A 17,901-nucleotide genomic window follows, 5' to 3' on the forward strand; every position below is an offset into this window, starting at 1 on the left:
CTCTTCAAACTTTGTTAGACTTTTTTTTTTTGAGATGGAGTCTCACTCTGTTGCCCAGGCTGGAGTGCAGTGGCCAGATCTCAGCTCACTGCAAGCTCCGCCTCCCGGGTTTACGCCATTCTCCTGCCTCAGCCTCCCGAGTAGCTGGGACTACAGATGCCCACCACCTCGCCCGGCTAGTTTTTTGTATTTTTTAGTAGAGACGGGGTTTCACCATGTTAGCCAGGATGGTCTCGATCTCCTGACCTCGTGATCCGCCCGTCTCGGCCTCCCAAAGTGCTGGGATTACAGGCTTGAGCCACCGCGCCCGGCCACTTTGTTAGACTTTTGTGGCACTGACATTTTTGTAGAACACAGGCTGTTTTGCAATGTCCCTCAATTTGAAGTTGATTTTTTTCTTCATTATTTAAAATGTTAAACATTTTGACAGGAAAACTACATAAGCAATATTAAGCCCTTCTCAGTATATCATATCAGGAGGCACATGATGGCAGTTTGTCCCATTATTAGTGATATTAATTCTGATCATATGATTAAAATGATATTCACATGAGGTCTCCATTGTAAAAGAAAATTACAAAAATTCCGTTTTGCATTTAATTAGTAATTTGTGGGGTGATAATTTGAGACTGTGTAAATATCTTCCTCTGCAATCAGCTTTCATGTATTTATATTCGCATCCATTGAAGATTCTTGCCTAAATTAGAATAAATTAATTATTACTCTGATGGTTGCAATACAAAGTGCTATTACTTTAAAACAGAAGCAATACATCGTGTGGTAGCAGATTAAATGAATCATTGACATATATATATATAAAAAGATATTTGATATGCTGGAGTAAATTCTGTAAATTGTATTGAAATGAATGTGTCTCTCTTTAGGCATTTTCCAAACTTACCCTTAACCTTTTGCTTAATCTTTTGCAGTTTGATATCTATCTATCACTTTTCAAGGCCCCCTTTTTTTTTTTTTTTTTTTTTTGAGACGGAGTCTCGCTCTGTCACTCAGGCTGGAGTGCAATGGCACGATCTCGGCTCACTGCAAGCTCCGCCTCCCGGGTTCACGCCATTCTCTCACCTCAGCCTCCCTAGTAGCTGGAACTACAGGTGCCTGCCACCACGCCAGGCTAATTTTTTGTGTTTTTAGTAGAGATGGGGTTTCACCGAGTTAGCCAGGATAGTCTCAATCTCCTGACCTCGTGATCCGTCCGCCTTAGCCTCCCAAAGTGCTGGGATTACAAGCATGAGCCACCGCGCTTGGCCTCAAGACCATTTTATAAGTATTTTCTACTTAGTTACAAGAGATTCTTATGAAAAATATTAACTACTCAAATGGTATTAAGCAATTTAAAAGATTGAGGAGGGGAAATCAATCATTTATTCACTCAATGAATATTTATTGAAAATCTACTATGTAACAATATTCTGAGAATTCACTAGTGAACAAAAAAGACAAAAATCCTGGCCTCGGCCAAGCATGGTAGCTCACACCTGTAATCCCAGCACTTTGGGAGGCTGAGGCAGAAGGACTGCTTGAGCCCAGGAGCCTGGGCAACATAGAGAGACCTTATCTCTACAAAAAATAAAAAAATTAGCCAAGCATGGTGGCAAATGCCTGTAGTCCTAGCTACTTGCGAGGAGGCTGAGGCAGGAGGATTGCTTGAGCCTGGGAGGTCAAGGCTGCAGTGAGCCATGTTTGCACCACTACACTCCAGCCTGGGCAAGAGCGTGAGAAGCTGTCTCAAAAAAAAAATTATTGTGGCTGGGTGCGGTGGCTCACTCCTGTAATCCAGCACTTTGGGAGACCAAGGCAGGTAGATCACGAGGTCAGGAGATCGAGACCAGCCTGGCCAACATGGCGAAACCCCATCTCTACTAAAAATATAAAAATTAGCCGGGTGTAAAGACGTGTGCCTGTAATCCCAGCTGCTCAGGAGGCTGAGGCATAAGAATGGTTTGAACCCGGCAGGGGAGGTTACAGTGAGCTGAGATCTCACCCCTGCACTTCAGCCTGGGTGACAGAGTGAGACTCTGTCTCAAAAATAAAAAAAAGAAAGAAGGAAAATAAATGATGTCCGTTCAACTCAAAAGTTTAGTCTTGGTAAGTCACACATTGTCTATAGTGTCTATAGTATAGTCGTTGAGTGGTTAAGGCAATCATCTGTTTTATGGGGTGACTTTCATACACAGGACATGAAGTGCTTCACAAAGAGAATAATTTTAAACCGAAGAGAAATGGAAGATTTTTAAGGCTGACTTTAAAAAGAGAAAATGACTCATTGGCTCAGAGGGAGGAAGTGGGTTGCATTCAAATAAAACAGTACAAGTTAAAGAGCAATGTTCTTTCTTCAGGTGTCGGGAGGGAGCATTGAAGAGGCCAAAACTGTCACTCTAGAGTTAGAAGGCAAAGGAAATCAGTGGAAATTAGATCAGATAGGGGTTATTTTTCTTATATTTGTAGAAAGTTTCAAAAAGAGTAAAACAATTTTGAATTAATTCCAATAAGACAATGAAAGAAATGGAGAGGTGACAGATAATTGAAGAGGGAGTTGGAATGGGGAGGAGACTGAAAATGAAGAAGCTAAGTAAAGTGCTAGACAAAGTAACAAAGGCTAGTATTTTTACTGGGTAAGTCAACTCTGAAACATCATCTCCTCCACGTAGCTGAATTGTTAGGAAACAAGGTTCACTATAATTGGTATGTTAATAAAGTATATTAAATTATAACAATACAAATTAAATGCTTGTCTTTATATAAAGCATAAAAGTTGCCACAGCTAAATGGGGGAAAAAAAGGACAATTTTAAACTAAAAGATTTTAAATGCTATTAGGAAACCTCCCATAAAGAAAATATCTTTGTTTCTCAGTGTTGGGAAACTCCAAGCTGCAGCTCCTCTGGGGCCTGTCAGGGAAATATCACTATAATTGGTATGAGTCCGCAAGTACCCTGACAGTAATTGAGGGTTATATCCCATGTATTATACTTGATCGCACATTGTATTAAAAAGGAACGAAGTTATAGAGGCAAGGAGCTGCCATACAATACAGCAAGAGGAGTAGCTCCTAGATGAGGCTTACAAATACAGACTTTAGAACTGTAATGATCTAGTTGATGAAGACTTGGAGATAAAAAGTCAAAGTATCAGCCCATAAAGTCTCACACTGGGGCAAATAACAAGATGAACAACAAATAAGACCGTGATGTTGCCACCTACTTCATTTGTGTATTTGTTTTAGGAAAACAAAAAGTCACCTTAGAACACTGGCAGTCTTATAAATGTACAGTCAGTTTATTCTCTTAAGGATGTCACCTTCTTTTTTTTTGTTTGTTGTTGCCCAGGCTGGAGTGCAGTGGCATGATCTTGGCTCACTGCAACCTCCACCTCCCAGGTTCAAGAGATTCTCCTGCCTCAGCCTCCTGAGTAACTGGGATTACAGGAGCACTCCACCACACCTGGCTAATTTTTGTATTTTTAGTAGAGACAGGGTTTCACCATGTTGGCCAGGCTGGTCTTGAACTCCTGACCTCAGGCGATCCGCCTGCCTTGGCCTCCCAAAGTGCTGGGATTAGAGGTGTGAGCCACCACACCTGTCCTAAGGATGTCACCTTCTGATCCAACATCATTAGCATAAATTAGAGGCAACATGATTAGAGAAAAAACATTAAACCAGGGTCACTAGCATGGTGACCTTGTACAAGTGATTTGAACTATTGGAACTTCATTTTCCTCCCTCTCAAAATTAATTTATATTTATTGATTACTTACCATGTGCCAGGTGCTTTTATGCATCATCTTATCTAATTATCATGTGACCCAATGTAACTCACAGCCTCCTTGGAGGCTCCCTGTTGTTTTTGTGAAACCAATCTCAGTATGTTGTTGAATCCCTCCCCATCTCACCTCCCCACCAAAAAAAGAACCCAGAATTCCATCTTTAAAATGTTGAAAAAAGTATATATTTTTATGCATATTTTGGAAGAAGACAGAGGGGAGAATTACTTAATAAAACTTCTTAAGCATGTCCTTTTTTTTTTTTAACCATCTCTTCTCTTTCCTCAAAATTCTTCTCCTTTGGCGGTACTCCCCTTTCCCCCGTCTTCCCAAAATCTCAAAGCCTCCCCTGCCAGGCATGGCTCACAACTGTAATCCCAGCACTTTGGGAGGCTGAGGCAGGTGGATCACCTGAGGTCAGGAGTTCGACACCAGCCTGGCCAACATGGCGAAACTGCATCTTTACTAAAAATACAAAAATTAGCCTGGTGCGGTGGCGGGTTCCTGTAATCCAGCTACTTGGGAGGCTAAGGCAGGGAGAATTGCTTGAACCCAGGAGGCAGAGGTTGCAGTGAGCCAAGATCCTGCCACTGCACTCTAGCCTGGGTGACAGAGCAAGGCTCCATCTCAAAAAAAAGCCTCCTCATTCTTGGGCAAGTTCAATCTTTCTCTCCTCAATGGACCACTTCTCGAAAATGCCATTTGTAACCTCACTCCTTAGCAAGTGAAAAGTACCAGGAGTACTTATTGTCCCTCAAGCTTGCCCTTGCTCATGCCCCTCAAGATCCACACTTCAATCAGTATTTAAGGTAGGCATGATGATTATTCCTAATTTATAAAGGTGGAAACAGAGGCTCAGAATACTTAGTGCTTGCCCAATCCCAGAATTTAAGAATGTGGGAGACAGGATTTGAACCCAGGTATCTTTGACATCAAAGTTAATGCTACTTGAACCTCACTGTACCATCCTCCCCATCCTATACCATAACTCTATATGTTTCATGACTCCAGCATCCTAATTTGACATTGCCAGGTCAGGCTGTTTTGGGTCTTACCCTCAACAAGGTAATATGCCATATCCTGTTCAACCAGAGGGGGAGAAATGAAATATTCTCATCCCCTCTTTATTACTAATATCCACCTCCATCTCTTCCCCCTCCTCGCCATACTCCCCAGTTCCCTGACAAAAGGAAGAGAGAAGAAGAGAAGAAAATATAAAAGTAGAGGAAATAAGACGATAGGCTCAAGGAGGGTTGTGGGTGGTTTTCTGAAGCTGTTTTTGCTTGGTCAGAAATAGAAGAAAATTAAAGCCCTCTAAAAGAATGTGGAATGCTATTACACCTTCTTGTACTTCACCTCAAGACTTGGTTATAACTGCTGTAATAGTCAGGAAGTTCAAAGAAACTTAAAGAAAAGTTTCCTGGTCTACTTTTCACTGACAGAGTGACTGTTTTAGCTGAATTGTTTAGTTAAATAATAGTTATCCTATGTATTATTTTAGTTTAGTTTAGTTTAGTTTAATTTTTGAGACAGCGTCTCTGTTGCCCAGGCTGGAGTGCAGTGGCATGATCTTAGCTCACTGCAGCCTTGGACTCCCAGGCTCAAGCGATCCTCCCACCTCAGCCTCCAAGACAGCACAGAACCAGGCACATGCCACCACACCGAGCTCATTTTTTGTATTTTTTGTACAGACAGGGTTTCACCCTGTTGCCAGCCTAGTCTCAAACTCGTGGGCCTCCAAGGGATCAAACAAGCGATCTGCCCACCTTGGCCTCCCAACATGCTGGGATTACAAGTGTGAGCCACTATGCCCAGCCAATAATTATCCTTTATCGAGGATCTCTTATGTGCCAAGATTGCCGTAAGGATAGAACAAACGTATGTAAGTGAACAGGTATAGTTCCTGGCACATAGGAGGCTTTTATGTATGCTATTCGAGATTCAGGCCGGGTGCAGTGGCTCACACCTGTAATCCCAGCACTTTGGGAGGCTAAGGCAGGCGGATCATTTAAGGTCAGGAGTTTGAGACCATCCTGGCCAACATGGTGAAACTCCACATCCTAAAAATACAAAAAAATTAGCTCAGTGTGGTGGCACACACCTGCAATCCCAGCTACTCAGGAGGCTGAGGCAGGAGAATCACTTCAGCCTGGGTAGTGGAGTTTGCAATGAGCCAAGATCATGACACTGCACTCTAGCCTGGGTGACAGAGTGGACTCTGTCTCAAAAAAAAAAAAAAGATTCAATATATCTTGAATCCTCACAATGCCCTAAGAGGTAAAGTCTTTTTACTCTCATTTTATAGTGAAAGAAACTGAGGTTCATAAAGGTAGCCCAAGGTAATATAGGTAATAAATGTTTAAGTCAGGATTAGGAAAGCAGGTAAATAATTGTAGTCACTGAACTTATGCCTTACCCGAATTATTTCATTTTATTTTACAACTATTACAGTTATTATCCCCCATTAAAAATGAAGAAATAAGGCCAGGCATGGTGACTCACACCTGTAATCCCAGCACTTTGGGAGGCTGAGGCAGGCAGATCACCTGAGGTCAGGAGTTCAAGACCAGCCTGACTAACATGGCAAAATCCCAGCTACTTGGGAGGCTGAGGCAGGGATAATTGCCTGAACCTGGGAGGCAGAGTTTTCAGTGAACTGAGATTGTGCCACTGCACTCCAGCCTGGGTGACACAGCAAGACTCCGTCTCAAAAAAAAAAAAAAGGAGAAGGAGGTCCAGTGCAGTGGCTCACACCTCTAATCCCAACACTTTGGGAGGCCGAGGTGGGTGGATCACTTGAGGTCAGGAGTTCAAGACCAGCCTGGCCAACATTGTGAATCTCTGTCTCTACTGAAAACACATAAATTAGCCGGGCATGATGGCAGGTGCCTGTAGTCCCAGCTACTCCAGAGGCTGAGGCAGGAGAATCGCTTGAACTCGGGAGGCTGAGGCTGCAGTGAGCTGAGATCCTGGCACTGAACTCTAGCCTGGGCAGCAGAGAAAGATGCCGTCTAAAAAAAAAATAACAAAAGAAGAAACAGAGATTTAGAATGGTTAAACAATTTTCTTCAAGTCATATGGCTAAAAAGCCAGAATTTGAACCCAGGTCTAACTCCAGTGCTCATATCAGGGCTGCTTCTGCCTGGGGAATGGCTGGTATGCTGTCACCTGAGAGGTTTTGCAGGGATGTATCCATTTTTCCAGTGAATTGACCATAGTCCAGAGCCCTCAGCCTTGCAGGCAGAGGTTTGATTTGGTCAGCCTACTAAGAACCAATCTGTTTCTTGGGAGCAGACACACATTAATCAAGCTCATGAGACTGAATGAAGAACCAGGGGGCCAGTTTATTGATAATGAAAATGTAACTACATTCGAGATTCATGTGACCAGCACATTCTCTCCCTGTAAGCAGACCTCAATAGGAATCCAAATTTTGATCTGAAATTATTTACTAGATATGGAATTCAAGCAAAGGGAAAAATGTGATGACTTAGAAGAATGTCTGCCACGTAGCAAGGACTCAGTAAATCTTAGTTATTATTATTATTATTATTATTAATTCCCATGTACACCAGAGAAGGGGTTATGAATTTCCTAGACTTACACAAAAATTTTTGTATGTGTGTATATGTGCCTTTTTTGGGGGGGAGGGGAATGTTTTTATTAAATTATCAAAGTGTTAGTGACCTACAAGAAAGGTTAAGAGCCATAAATTTGGCCAGGCGTGGTCGTGGCTCATGCCTGTAATCCCAGCACTTTGGGAGGCTGAGGCGGGCAGATCATGAGGTCAGGTAGTTCAAGACCAGCCTGACTAACATGGTGAAACCCCATCTCTACTAAAAATACAAAAATTAGCCGGGCGTGGTGGCATGCGCCTGTAATCTACTACTAGCTACTCAGGAGGCTAAGCCAGGAGAATCACTTGAACCTGGGAGGTGGCGATTGCAGTGAGCTGCGATCACGGCACTGCACTCCAGCCTGGGCAACAGAGTAAGACTCCGTCTCAAAAAAAAAAAAAAATCCATAAATTTGACACAAAATCCCGAACATCTTAGTGGAACAAACAAAATTTGTTTGTTTTCCTTTCTTTTTAACCTATGGATTATATCAAACAAACAAAATTTGAATTGGCTTGATATTCTCCTGGAGCTAAGGCTGCTATGTCACAGCCTATTTTGATTAAGTATAACTTCTTAGTTTATGAATCATTTGTTAAGACTTTTTTATCCCCATAATATCTTTCTTTTTCTTTTTTTTTTTTTATTTTGTATATTTTATTTTACTTTTGGGACAGGGTCTTGCTCTGTCACCCAGGCTGGAGTGACTGGAGTGCAGTGGCACAATCACGACTCACCGCAGCCTCAACTTCCTGGACTCGAGAGATCTTCCTGCGTCAGCCTCCTGAGTAGTCAGGACTACAGGCACGCACCACCCTGCCCAGCTAATTTTTGTATTTTTTTGTAGAGATGGGGTTTTACCATGTTGTCCAGATTGGTCTTGAACTCCTGGGCTCAAGGGATCCACCTGCCGCAGCCTCCCAAAGGGCTGGGATTACAGGCGTGAGCCACTGTGCCCAGCCTCATTCCTATATGTTTTCTTTGCCCTTTTGCAAATGCTATAATTTATTTCCCCATTCGGGTGATTCAAAATCATCTCCTTTTGGAAATAGTGTTCTTAACATTCAGGCTCTTCACCTACAGTAATGACAAGCAATTGTCTCTATTCTTTTTTGCACATCGGGTACCACACTAGTAACAGCGAACAATAGTTTGCTAAGAAGAAAAATCATGACTACACATCTAGAAGCTCTAGCTTCCCAGTCTTGTTTAGGTTATCTATAATGGCATGGGAGGCATGGTGCTTCAACTGGGGGAATCTATCTTCTTTTATATTTGCCTCTGTCAGAACACTCTTCAAAAGTTCCCTGAATTGCAGTTTTGAAGATATGACACAAATCTGTGTCCAAGAAGGACCTAGACTAGGGAGTCCCAAATTGTCATCTCTGTATTTATTCCACAATATTTATGGAGTGCCCTGTATAGTATAGGCACTTTTCCAGGCACTGGAGTTTCAAAGATGAACAGAGATTTAGAGTATAGTTGGGGAATAAGACCCATACATTTAAAATTACCATGTAGTGTGCTTTATTATTTATTTATTTATTTATTTATTTTTTGAGACGGAGTCTCGCTTTTGTTACCCAGGCTGGAATGCAATGGCGCCATCTCGGCTCACCACAACCTCCACCTCCCAGGTTCAAGCGATTCTCCTGCCTCAGCCTCCTGAGTAGCTGGGATTACAGGCATGTGCCACCACACCCAGCTAATTTTGTATTTTTGGTAGAGACAGGGTTTCTCCATGTTGGTCAAGCTGATCTTGAACTCCCAACCTCAGGTGATCCGCCCGCCTCGGCCTCCCAAAGTGGTGGGGTTACAGGCGTGAGCCACCTCACCCGGCCAGTAATCTCATTTTTAAAAGTCAGGCTGGGCGTGGTGGCTTGCGCTTGTAACCCCAGCACTTTGGGAGGCCGAGGCAGGCAGATCATGAGGTCAGGAGTTCAAGACCAGCCTGGCCAACACAGTGAAACCTTGGCTCTACTAAAAATGCAAAAAATTAGCTGGGCATGGTGGTGGGCGCCTGTAATCCCAGCTACCTGGGAGGCTGAGGCAGGAGAATTTCTTGAACCCAGGAGGCAGAGGTTGCAGTGAGCGAGAGCACACCACTGCACTCCAGCCTGGGCGACAGAGCTAGACTCCATCTCAAAAAAAAAGGAAAAAGTCAAACAAAATATAAACTATCATAGGAATCTCAGAAGCCTAGACTAGATGAGGTATATAGCAGCTCCAAAACTCACCCCACTCCTTAGTTTATGAACAAGCCTCTGCTTGTTTAGAATATACACTTACTCCAACTCCTGACATCCACCACAGAAAGGTTGCCTTGTAATGGCAGATATTGCCATATATAGTCCATATGATGAAACCTGAAAAGGTATTTTATTAATTCAGCTTTCAGGCAGATCCCAAAAAACCCATTGGGGGACACATTCTGGCTCATGCTTCAACAACAAGAATAAGCTTGCGAAAGGGAAGAGGAGAGCTCAGAATTGCCAAGATTTATGATAGGTAATTTTTTTTTTATTCTTTGTGTGTGTGTGTGTGTGTGTGTGTGTGTGTGTGTAGAGACGGGGTTTTGCCATGTTGCCCAAGCTGGTCTCAAACTCCTAGGCTCAAGCAATTCTCCCACCTTGGCCACCCAAAGTGTTGTGACTATAGGTGTGAGCCACCGCAAGGCTATAATTATTACTGGCAGATGCTGTGTATTTGAATTTCCTTATAAAAAAAGTATTCAATTTATTGGGAAGTCCCTACTGTGTGCTAGGTACTAGGGATTGAGGAATTCTGTTGACACGTTGACTTGCTCCCTGACCTTTCAAAGCATACACCTAGATAATGAAATCATCAATTCCAATTAAAGTGTAGTAAGTGCAAGGTAAGTATCAAGTATTTTTGCCAAGTTAACTCCATTTGTTTTTCAGGTTTCAGTTTAAACATCACTTTCTCGGGGAACCTTTCCCTAACCCTTACAGTCTAGGTTACTCAGTATATTATATGCTATATTCTTTCTCAGCACTTTATGTGTTTAATTAAGAATTACAGATTTTGGCCCGGCACAGTGGCTCACACCTGTAATCCTAGTACTTTGGGAGGCCAAGGTGGGCGGATCACCTGAGGCCAGGAGTTTGAGACCAGCCTGGCCAACATGGTGGAACACCATCTCTACTAAAACTACAAAAATTAGCCGGACGTGGTGGCAGGCGCCTGTAATCCCAACTACTCAGTAGGCTGAGGCAGGAGAATTGCTTGAACCCGGGAGGCGGAGGTTGCAGTGAGCCAAGATCGTGGCACTGCACTCCAGCCTGGGCAACAGAGCAAAACTCTGTCTTAAAAAAATAAAAAATACAAAATTTAAAAAAATAAAGAATTACAGATTTAATAAATTTTTACAGAGAAAAACTACTACATGTTAACTGTTCTAGGTTCTTGGGATAAAGCAGTGAACAAAACAAAAAGACTAGTTCATGCCCTCAAGGAACGTACTTTCATTTTATTGGTAATGATTTGTATAACATATGTCATCCCCTCTAGATAGTAATCCTAAGGGTTTGCTTCCTCACCGGTGTATTCCCAGTTCCTGGGACATGGTAGATGTGTCATATTTGTGACTGACTGATCAACCCCAAGCCACAAAGCAAAGATTTGCAGTAACTCTAGGGTAGCCTAGAGAGGGAAAAGCTGCTCCCTAAAGATCAGATGAGCTCTTAATCTGGTGTTTGCTATGAATCACAGTAGTACTTATTATGTATTATTATTGAATAAATATTAAATAATCAGTTCCCCCATCTATCTAAGATAGTTTTTGTTCCAACCATTTTGTTTTTCACCATCTGTCTCTGTTAAAGATTATAATACATAAATGCTACATTTTTGTTGTTGTTGCTGTTGTTGTTGTTTTGTTTGTTTGTTTGGAGATGGAGTCTCGCTCTGTCGCCCAGGCTGGAGTGCAGTGGTGCGATCTCGGCTCACTGCAAGCTCTGCCTCCCAGTTCATGCCATTCTCCTGCCTCAGCCTCCCAAGTAGCTGGGACTACAGGCACCCACCACCACGCCCAGCTAATTTTTTTGTATTTTTAGTAGAGAAGGGGTTTCACTGTGTTAGCCAGGATAGTCTTGATCGCTTGACCTCGTGATCTGCCCGCCTCAGCCTCCCAAAGTGCTGGGATTACAGGTATGAGCCACCGCGCCTGGCCTGTTGTTGATTTTGTTTTTGAGAAGGAGTTTCGCTCTTGTTGTCCAGACTGGAGTGCAATGGAGTGATCTTGGCTCACTGCAATAGATTCTCCTGCCTCAGCCTCCCGAGTAGCTGGAATTGCTGGCATGCACTACCACATCTGCTAATTTTGTATTTTTAATAGAGACAGGGTTTCTCCATGTTGGTCAGGCTGGTCTTGAACTCCCGACCTCAGGTGATTCTCCCACCTTGGCCTCCCAAAGTGCTGGGATTACAGGCGTGAGCCACCGCACCCGGCCCATAAATGCTATGTTTTTTGTTTTTTGAGACGGAGTCTCGCTCTGTAGCCCAGGCTGGAGTGCATTGGCGCAATCTCTGCTCACTGCAAGCTCTGCCTCCCGTGTTCACACCATTCTCCTGCCTCAGTCTCCCGGGTAGCTGGGATTACAGGCGCCCACCACCAAAATGCTGTTTTATGGAGCTTTGGCAAGCTCTAGAAATTTGTGACAAATGTACTTCATTGGGCCAGGCGCAATGGCTCATGCCTGTAATCTCAGCACTTTGGGAGGCCGATGCAGGTAGATCACCTGAGGTCAGGAGCTCAAGACCAGCCTGGCCAACATGGTGAAACTCCGTCTCTATTAAAAATACAAAAATTAGCCGGGCGTGGTGGTGGGTGCCTGTAATCCCAGCTACTCAGGAGGCTGAGGCAGGAGAATCGCTTGAACCCAATAGGGGGAAGTTACAGTGAGCCGAGATTCTGCCACTGCACTCCAGCCTGGGCAACAGAGACTTTGTCTCAAAAAAACACCCCAAAAAACAAATGTACTTCGTCGAACTAAATGGTTTCATCTAGTCATATGTCTTAGCTCACCTGTTAGACACCTTAAAAGTAAAGATTCTGTCTCTTTTGTACAATCTATAGGGTCCAGTAACTGCTAAAATATGATTTTTAAAAAAATTAAAAACTTGACTTTCTTGCAAATAAATATAAAATGAACATGTATCAAAGATTTTATTCAACCCTTGAATTAAGGAGGAAACCAGTGATTCAAATGAACATTGTAGTCAATCAAAGGAATACTGAAATAATCTTTTTTTTTTTTTTTTTTGAGATGGAGCCTCCCTCTTTTGCCCAGGCTAGAGTGCAGTGGCACGATCTCAGCTCACTGCAACCTCCCCCTCCTGGGTTCAAGCAATTCTTCTGCCTCAGCCTCCTGAATAACTGGGATCACAGGCACCCACCACCATGCCCAGCTAATTTTTGTATTTTTAATAGAGAGGGGGTTTCACCATGTTGGCCAGGCTGGTCTCGAACTCCTGATGTCAAGTGATCCGCCCACCTCAGCCTCCCAAAGTGCTGGGATTACAGGTATGAGCCACCGCGCCTGGCCTGTTGTTGATTTTGTTTTTGAGAAGGAGTTTCGCTCTTGTTGTCCAGACTGGAGTGCAATGGAGTGATCTTGGCTCACTGCAATAGATTCTCCTGCCTCAGCCTCCCGAGTAGCTGGAATTGCTGGCATGCACTACCACATCTGCTAATTTTGTATTTTTAATAGAGACAGGGTTTCTCCATGTTGGTCAGGCTGGTCTTGAACTCCCGACCTCAGGTGATTCTCCCACCTTGGCCTCCCAAAGTGCTGGGATTACAGGCGTGAGCCACCGCACCCGGCCCATAAATGCTATGTTTTTTGTTTTTTGAGACGGAGTCTCGCTCTGTAGCCCAGGCTGGAGTGCATTGGCGCAATCTCTGCTCACTGCAAGCTCTGCCTCCCGTGTTCACACCATTCTCCTGCCTCAGTCTCCCGGGTAGCTGGGATTACAGGCGCCCACCACCAAAATGCTGTTTTATGGAGCTTTGGCAAGCTCTAGAAATTTGTGACAAATGTACTTCATTGGGCCAGGCGCAATGGCTCATGCCTGTAATCTCAGCACTTTGGGAGGCCGATGCAGGTAGATCACCTGAGGTCAGGAGCTCAAGACCAGCCTGGCCAACATGGTGAAACTCCGTCTCTATTAAAAATACAAAAATTAGCCGGGCGTGGTGGTGGGTGCCTGTAATCCCAGCTACTCAGGAGGCTGAGGCAGGAGAATCGCTTGAACCCAATAGGGGGAAGTTACAGTGAGCCGAGATTCTGCCACTGCACTCCAGCCTGGGCAACAGAGACTTTGTCTCAAAAAAACACCCCAAAAAACAAATGTACTTCGTCGAACTAAATGGTTTCATCTAGTCATATGTCTTAGCTCACCTGTTAGACACCTTAAAAGTAAAGATTCTGTCTCTTTTGTACAATCTATAGGGTCCAGTAACTGCTAAAATATGATTTTTAAAAAAATTAAAAACTTGACTTTCTTGCAAATAAATATAAAATGAACATGTATCAAAGATTTTATTCAACCCTTGAATTAAGGAGGAAACCAGTGATTCAAATGAACATTGTAGTCAATCAAAGGAATACTGAAATAATCTTTTTTTTTTTTTTTTTTGAGATGGAGCCTCCCTCTTTTGCCCAGGCTAGAGTGCAGTGGCACGATCTCAGCTCACTGCAACCTCCCCCTCCTGGGTTCAAGCAATTCTTCTGCCTCAGCCTCCTGAATAACTGGGATCACAGGCACCCACCACCATGCCCAGCTAATTTTTGTATTTTTAATAGAGAGGGGGTTTCACCATGTTGGCCAGGCTGGTCTCGAACTCCTGATGTCAAGTGATCCGCCCACCTCAGCCTCCCAAAGTGCTGGGATTACAGGCGTGAGCCACCACACCCAGCCTATTATTTTAAAGAGACAGTTTAACAACCACCTGACCATCACCTGATGGTTGCATTACATTCCTGGTGGGGTAGGGGGGCTCTCCTTCCCTGCTCATGTCTGCCTAACTACCTACTCTAACAAAATGAAATATAAATTGATGAAAAATGAGTCAATATCTATAGGAAAATAATCAATTGCATTTCACTTTACACGATTTACATCTCTCTGGACAAAACAATTTGCACTGCTCATAGTTCTCTACAACTTACGGAGTTATAAAATAGATCAAAGACAATGGAAGGCATACAGCCCTCACAGAATTGGATAACATGGGGGCCGAGCGCGGTGGCTCATACCTGTAATCCCCCAGCACTTTGGGAGGCCGAGGCAGGAAGGTCAGGAGTTCGAAACCAGGCTGACCAACATGGTGAAACCCCGTCTCTACTAAAAATACAAAAATTTGCCAGGTGTGGTGGTGGGCTCCTGTAGTCCCAGCTACTCAGGAGGCTGAGGCAGGAGAATCGCTTGAACCCGTGAGGCGGAGGTTGCAGTGAGCCAAGATCGCGCCACTGCACTCCAGCCTGGGCGACAGAGCAAGACTCTGTCTCAAAAAAAAAAAAAAAAAGAGAATTGGATAACCTGGGAGGATATGCTAGACAACCTATGTTTCCACGGAAGGTACTCAGTAATCTTTTAATTTATTTCAAAGTCTTTTACAGCCGGGCGCGGTGGCTCACGCCTGTAATCCCTGCACTTTGGGAGGCCGAGGCGGGCGGATCACGAGGTCAGGAGATCGAGACCATCCTGGCTAACACGGTGAAACCCCGTCTCTACTAAAATACAAAAAATTAGCCGGGCGCGGTGGCGGGCGCCTGTAGTCCCAGCTACTCCGGAGGCTGAGGCAGGAGAATGGCGCGAACCCGGGAGGCAGAGCTTGCAGTGAGCCGAGATGGTGCCACTGCACTCCAGCCTGGGCGACAGAGTGAAGACTCCGCCTCAAAAAAAAAAAACAAAAAAAAAAAACAAAGTCTTTTACAGTTTGCTCCTACATTAGTCCAGTCATGAGAAAGGTGCATACCCCTATAGAATCAGATAAACCCCGAAGGGGCTGCTATACAATACCTGACACTATACTAAAAGAATACCCAGTTGGCCAGATGCAGTGGTTTACACCTGTAATCCCAGCACTTTGGGAGGCCGAGGCAGGCAGATCACCTAAGGTCAGGAGTTCGAGACCAGCCTGGTCAACATGGTGAAACCCCGTCTCTACTAAAAATATGAAAATTAGGCGGGCGTGATGGCAGATGCCTGTAATCCCAGCTACTCGGGAGGCTGAGGCAGGAGAATTGTTTGAACCCAGGAGGCAGAGGTTGCAGTGAGCCGAGATCTCGCCATTGCACTCCAGCCTGGGGGACAAGAGCAAGACTTCATCTCAAAAAAAAAAAAAAAATTAAAATAAATAAATAAACACCCAGTTATCCTTTCATCTGTTTCCAAGTTTGGGGTAATTTTTCTTGACATTCAGAACTTTATATATAGAAGTTGCTCAATAAATGTTTGTGAGGGTTAATAATACTTGTGGGTAGGTTCTGTAGGCCACATTTGGTTGTACCAACTCTCAGATGTCTCTGGAGACTCAGACTGATGGGAGCATAATGCCTGTGACTTGAATACAGTATTTATAGAAATAGAGCTTTTTATAAACTTCTGTTCCCTTGTATTCTGTTAGTCCTGAGATGCCTGAAAATGAAGCCACCTTCGCAATAACTGCTGGAGGAATTGGGGATGCCAAGGAGTAGGTGGTGAATTGATGCAAATCGCTTCTTAGTGCTTATTAGGAGCTGAAGAAATGGAAAAGCAGTCTCCAATTTCACATCTTGAAATAGAGGTTTTTTTCCCACATGTTACTAAAGGAAAGTCAGCAAAAGATATTTAAATCTTATATTTATCTTAAAAGTCCTTGATTTGTGATAACTATACATTGTATGTAAATTCAGGGATATGTATATATGTGTGTGTGCATGCGTGTGTGTGTATACCTGACATATATAGTAGATATATGTACCTATTGAAATTCTCTCATTCTGTGTATGTATATATACCTATGTAAAACTAGTTGTTGGGAAAGGCGTACGTGATTCCCTCCCTTTCACTTTTCAAAGTGAGCCACTAAGCAAATGGAAAGTCTAAGAGTTCAGAAATGCCCCATTCTCCTAAGGACTTTGCCTTCACCATTTTTCTAGGGTATAGTGCCACTGACTTACAGAGCTGGATGTTTTTCCACAAGAAAAAAGCTCTTTCTATTTATAATACCAAACTGCATATTCACCTTTATAGCAACAGAAAACAAACATTAAAGTAAGCCAAATTTTAAATCATTTGACTTTGACAAGCAGAAATTACTTTTTAAAAATGTATTTATGGCTGGGCGTGGTGGCTCACACCTGTAATCCCATCACTTTGGGAGGCCGAGGCAGGTGGATCACTTGAGGTCAGGAGTTCAAGACCAGCCTGGCCAATATGGAGAAACCCTGTCTCTACTAAAAATACAAAAATTAGCCAAGCGCAGTGGCATGTGCCTGTAATCCCAGCTACTCTGCAGGCTGAGGTAAGAGTATCGCTTGAACTTGGGAGGCAGAGATTGCGCGAGCCAAGATGGTGCCACTGCACTCTAGCCTAGGTGACGGAGTGAGACTCCGTCTCAAAAATACATATCTTTTTTAATGTTAAAATTAATTTAAATGTAAAATTTCCAAATACTAGTCTTAGAAATGTGTAAAAGATTTTTTTTTGATTGTTAAACAAAAATAAAATCTTGTTTTCAAAATGCATGCATGGTGAAAATATGTAAAAATTAAAATACTAATGACAATATACAATGAAAAGTTTTATAGACTTCAATCTTTATAGACTTTAATGTTGCATTAACTTACATGAAAATTCCAGGGCTGAGCGTGGTGGCTCACACCTATAATCCCAGCACTTTGGGAGGCCAAGGAGAATGAATTGCTTGAGCCCAGGAGTTTGAAGACCAGCCTGGGCAATATGGCAAAACCCCATCTCTACAAAAAGTACAAAAAATTAGCCAGGCATGGTGGTGTGTGCCTGTGGTCCCAGCTACTCAGGAAGCTGAAGTGGGAGGATCGCTGGAGCCCGGGAGGCGGAGGTTGCATTGAGCCAAGACAGAGCCACTGCACTCCAGCCTGGGTCACAGAGTGACACCCTGTCTCAAAAAAAAAAAAAAAAAAAGAAGGAAAAAGAAGAAAATTCAAGTATTCAAAGTACCATTTGTTACAAAAGGTATTTGATTATTCATGAAATTATTCAGTCACTAATTATTATTAATGTTAAGGGCTAAAGAATAAACAAGGAAAATGTGGTTCCTACTCATAAAGAATGTATACATTAGTTAAGAGAAAAGACTAATATTTAGGAAAACAAGAGAGCAAATGGTTATATCATTAATTCATAAGCAATGTAATCTTGGATTGACCCTTAAAGAAAGTAAAATTCTGCTGGGTGTGGTAGCTCACGCCTATAATCCCAGCACTTTAAGAGGCCGAGGTGGGTGGATCACTTGAGGT

The 17,901-nt window shown here is 43.2% G+C and overlaps 1 protein-coding gene across 1 annotated transcript in view; it reads left to right on the forward strand.

Annotated features, from left to right (window-relative positions):
• Positions 1–17,202, forward strand: part of DMC1 (DNA meiotic recombinase 1) — a 54,129-nt gene extending 36,927 nt beyond the window's left edge. The window contains exons 13-14 of the mRNA XM_001094012.5: positions 9,785–9,901; positions 16,047–17,202. Of these exons, the coding sequence (XP_001094012.1) occupies positions 9,785–9,901; positions 16,047–16,116 (187 nt within the window). The 3' untranslated portion in view covers positions 16,117–17,202. The remainder of the gene's footprint in view (positions 1–9,784; positions 9,902–16,046) is intronic.
• Positions 17,203–17,901: the final 699 nt, after the last annotated feature.

This window comes from Macaca mulatta, chromosome 10, assembly GCF_049350105.2.
Source record: "Macaca mulatta isolate MMU2019108-1 chromosome 10, T2T-MMU8v2.0, whole genome shotgun sequence".
NCBI lineage: Eukaryota > Metazoa > Chordata > Mammalia > Primates > Cercopithecidae > Macaca > Macaca mulatta.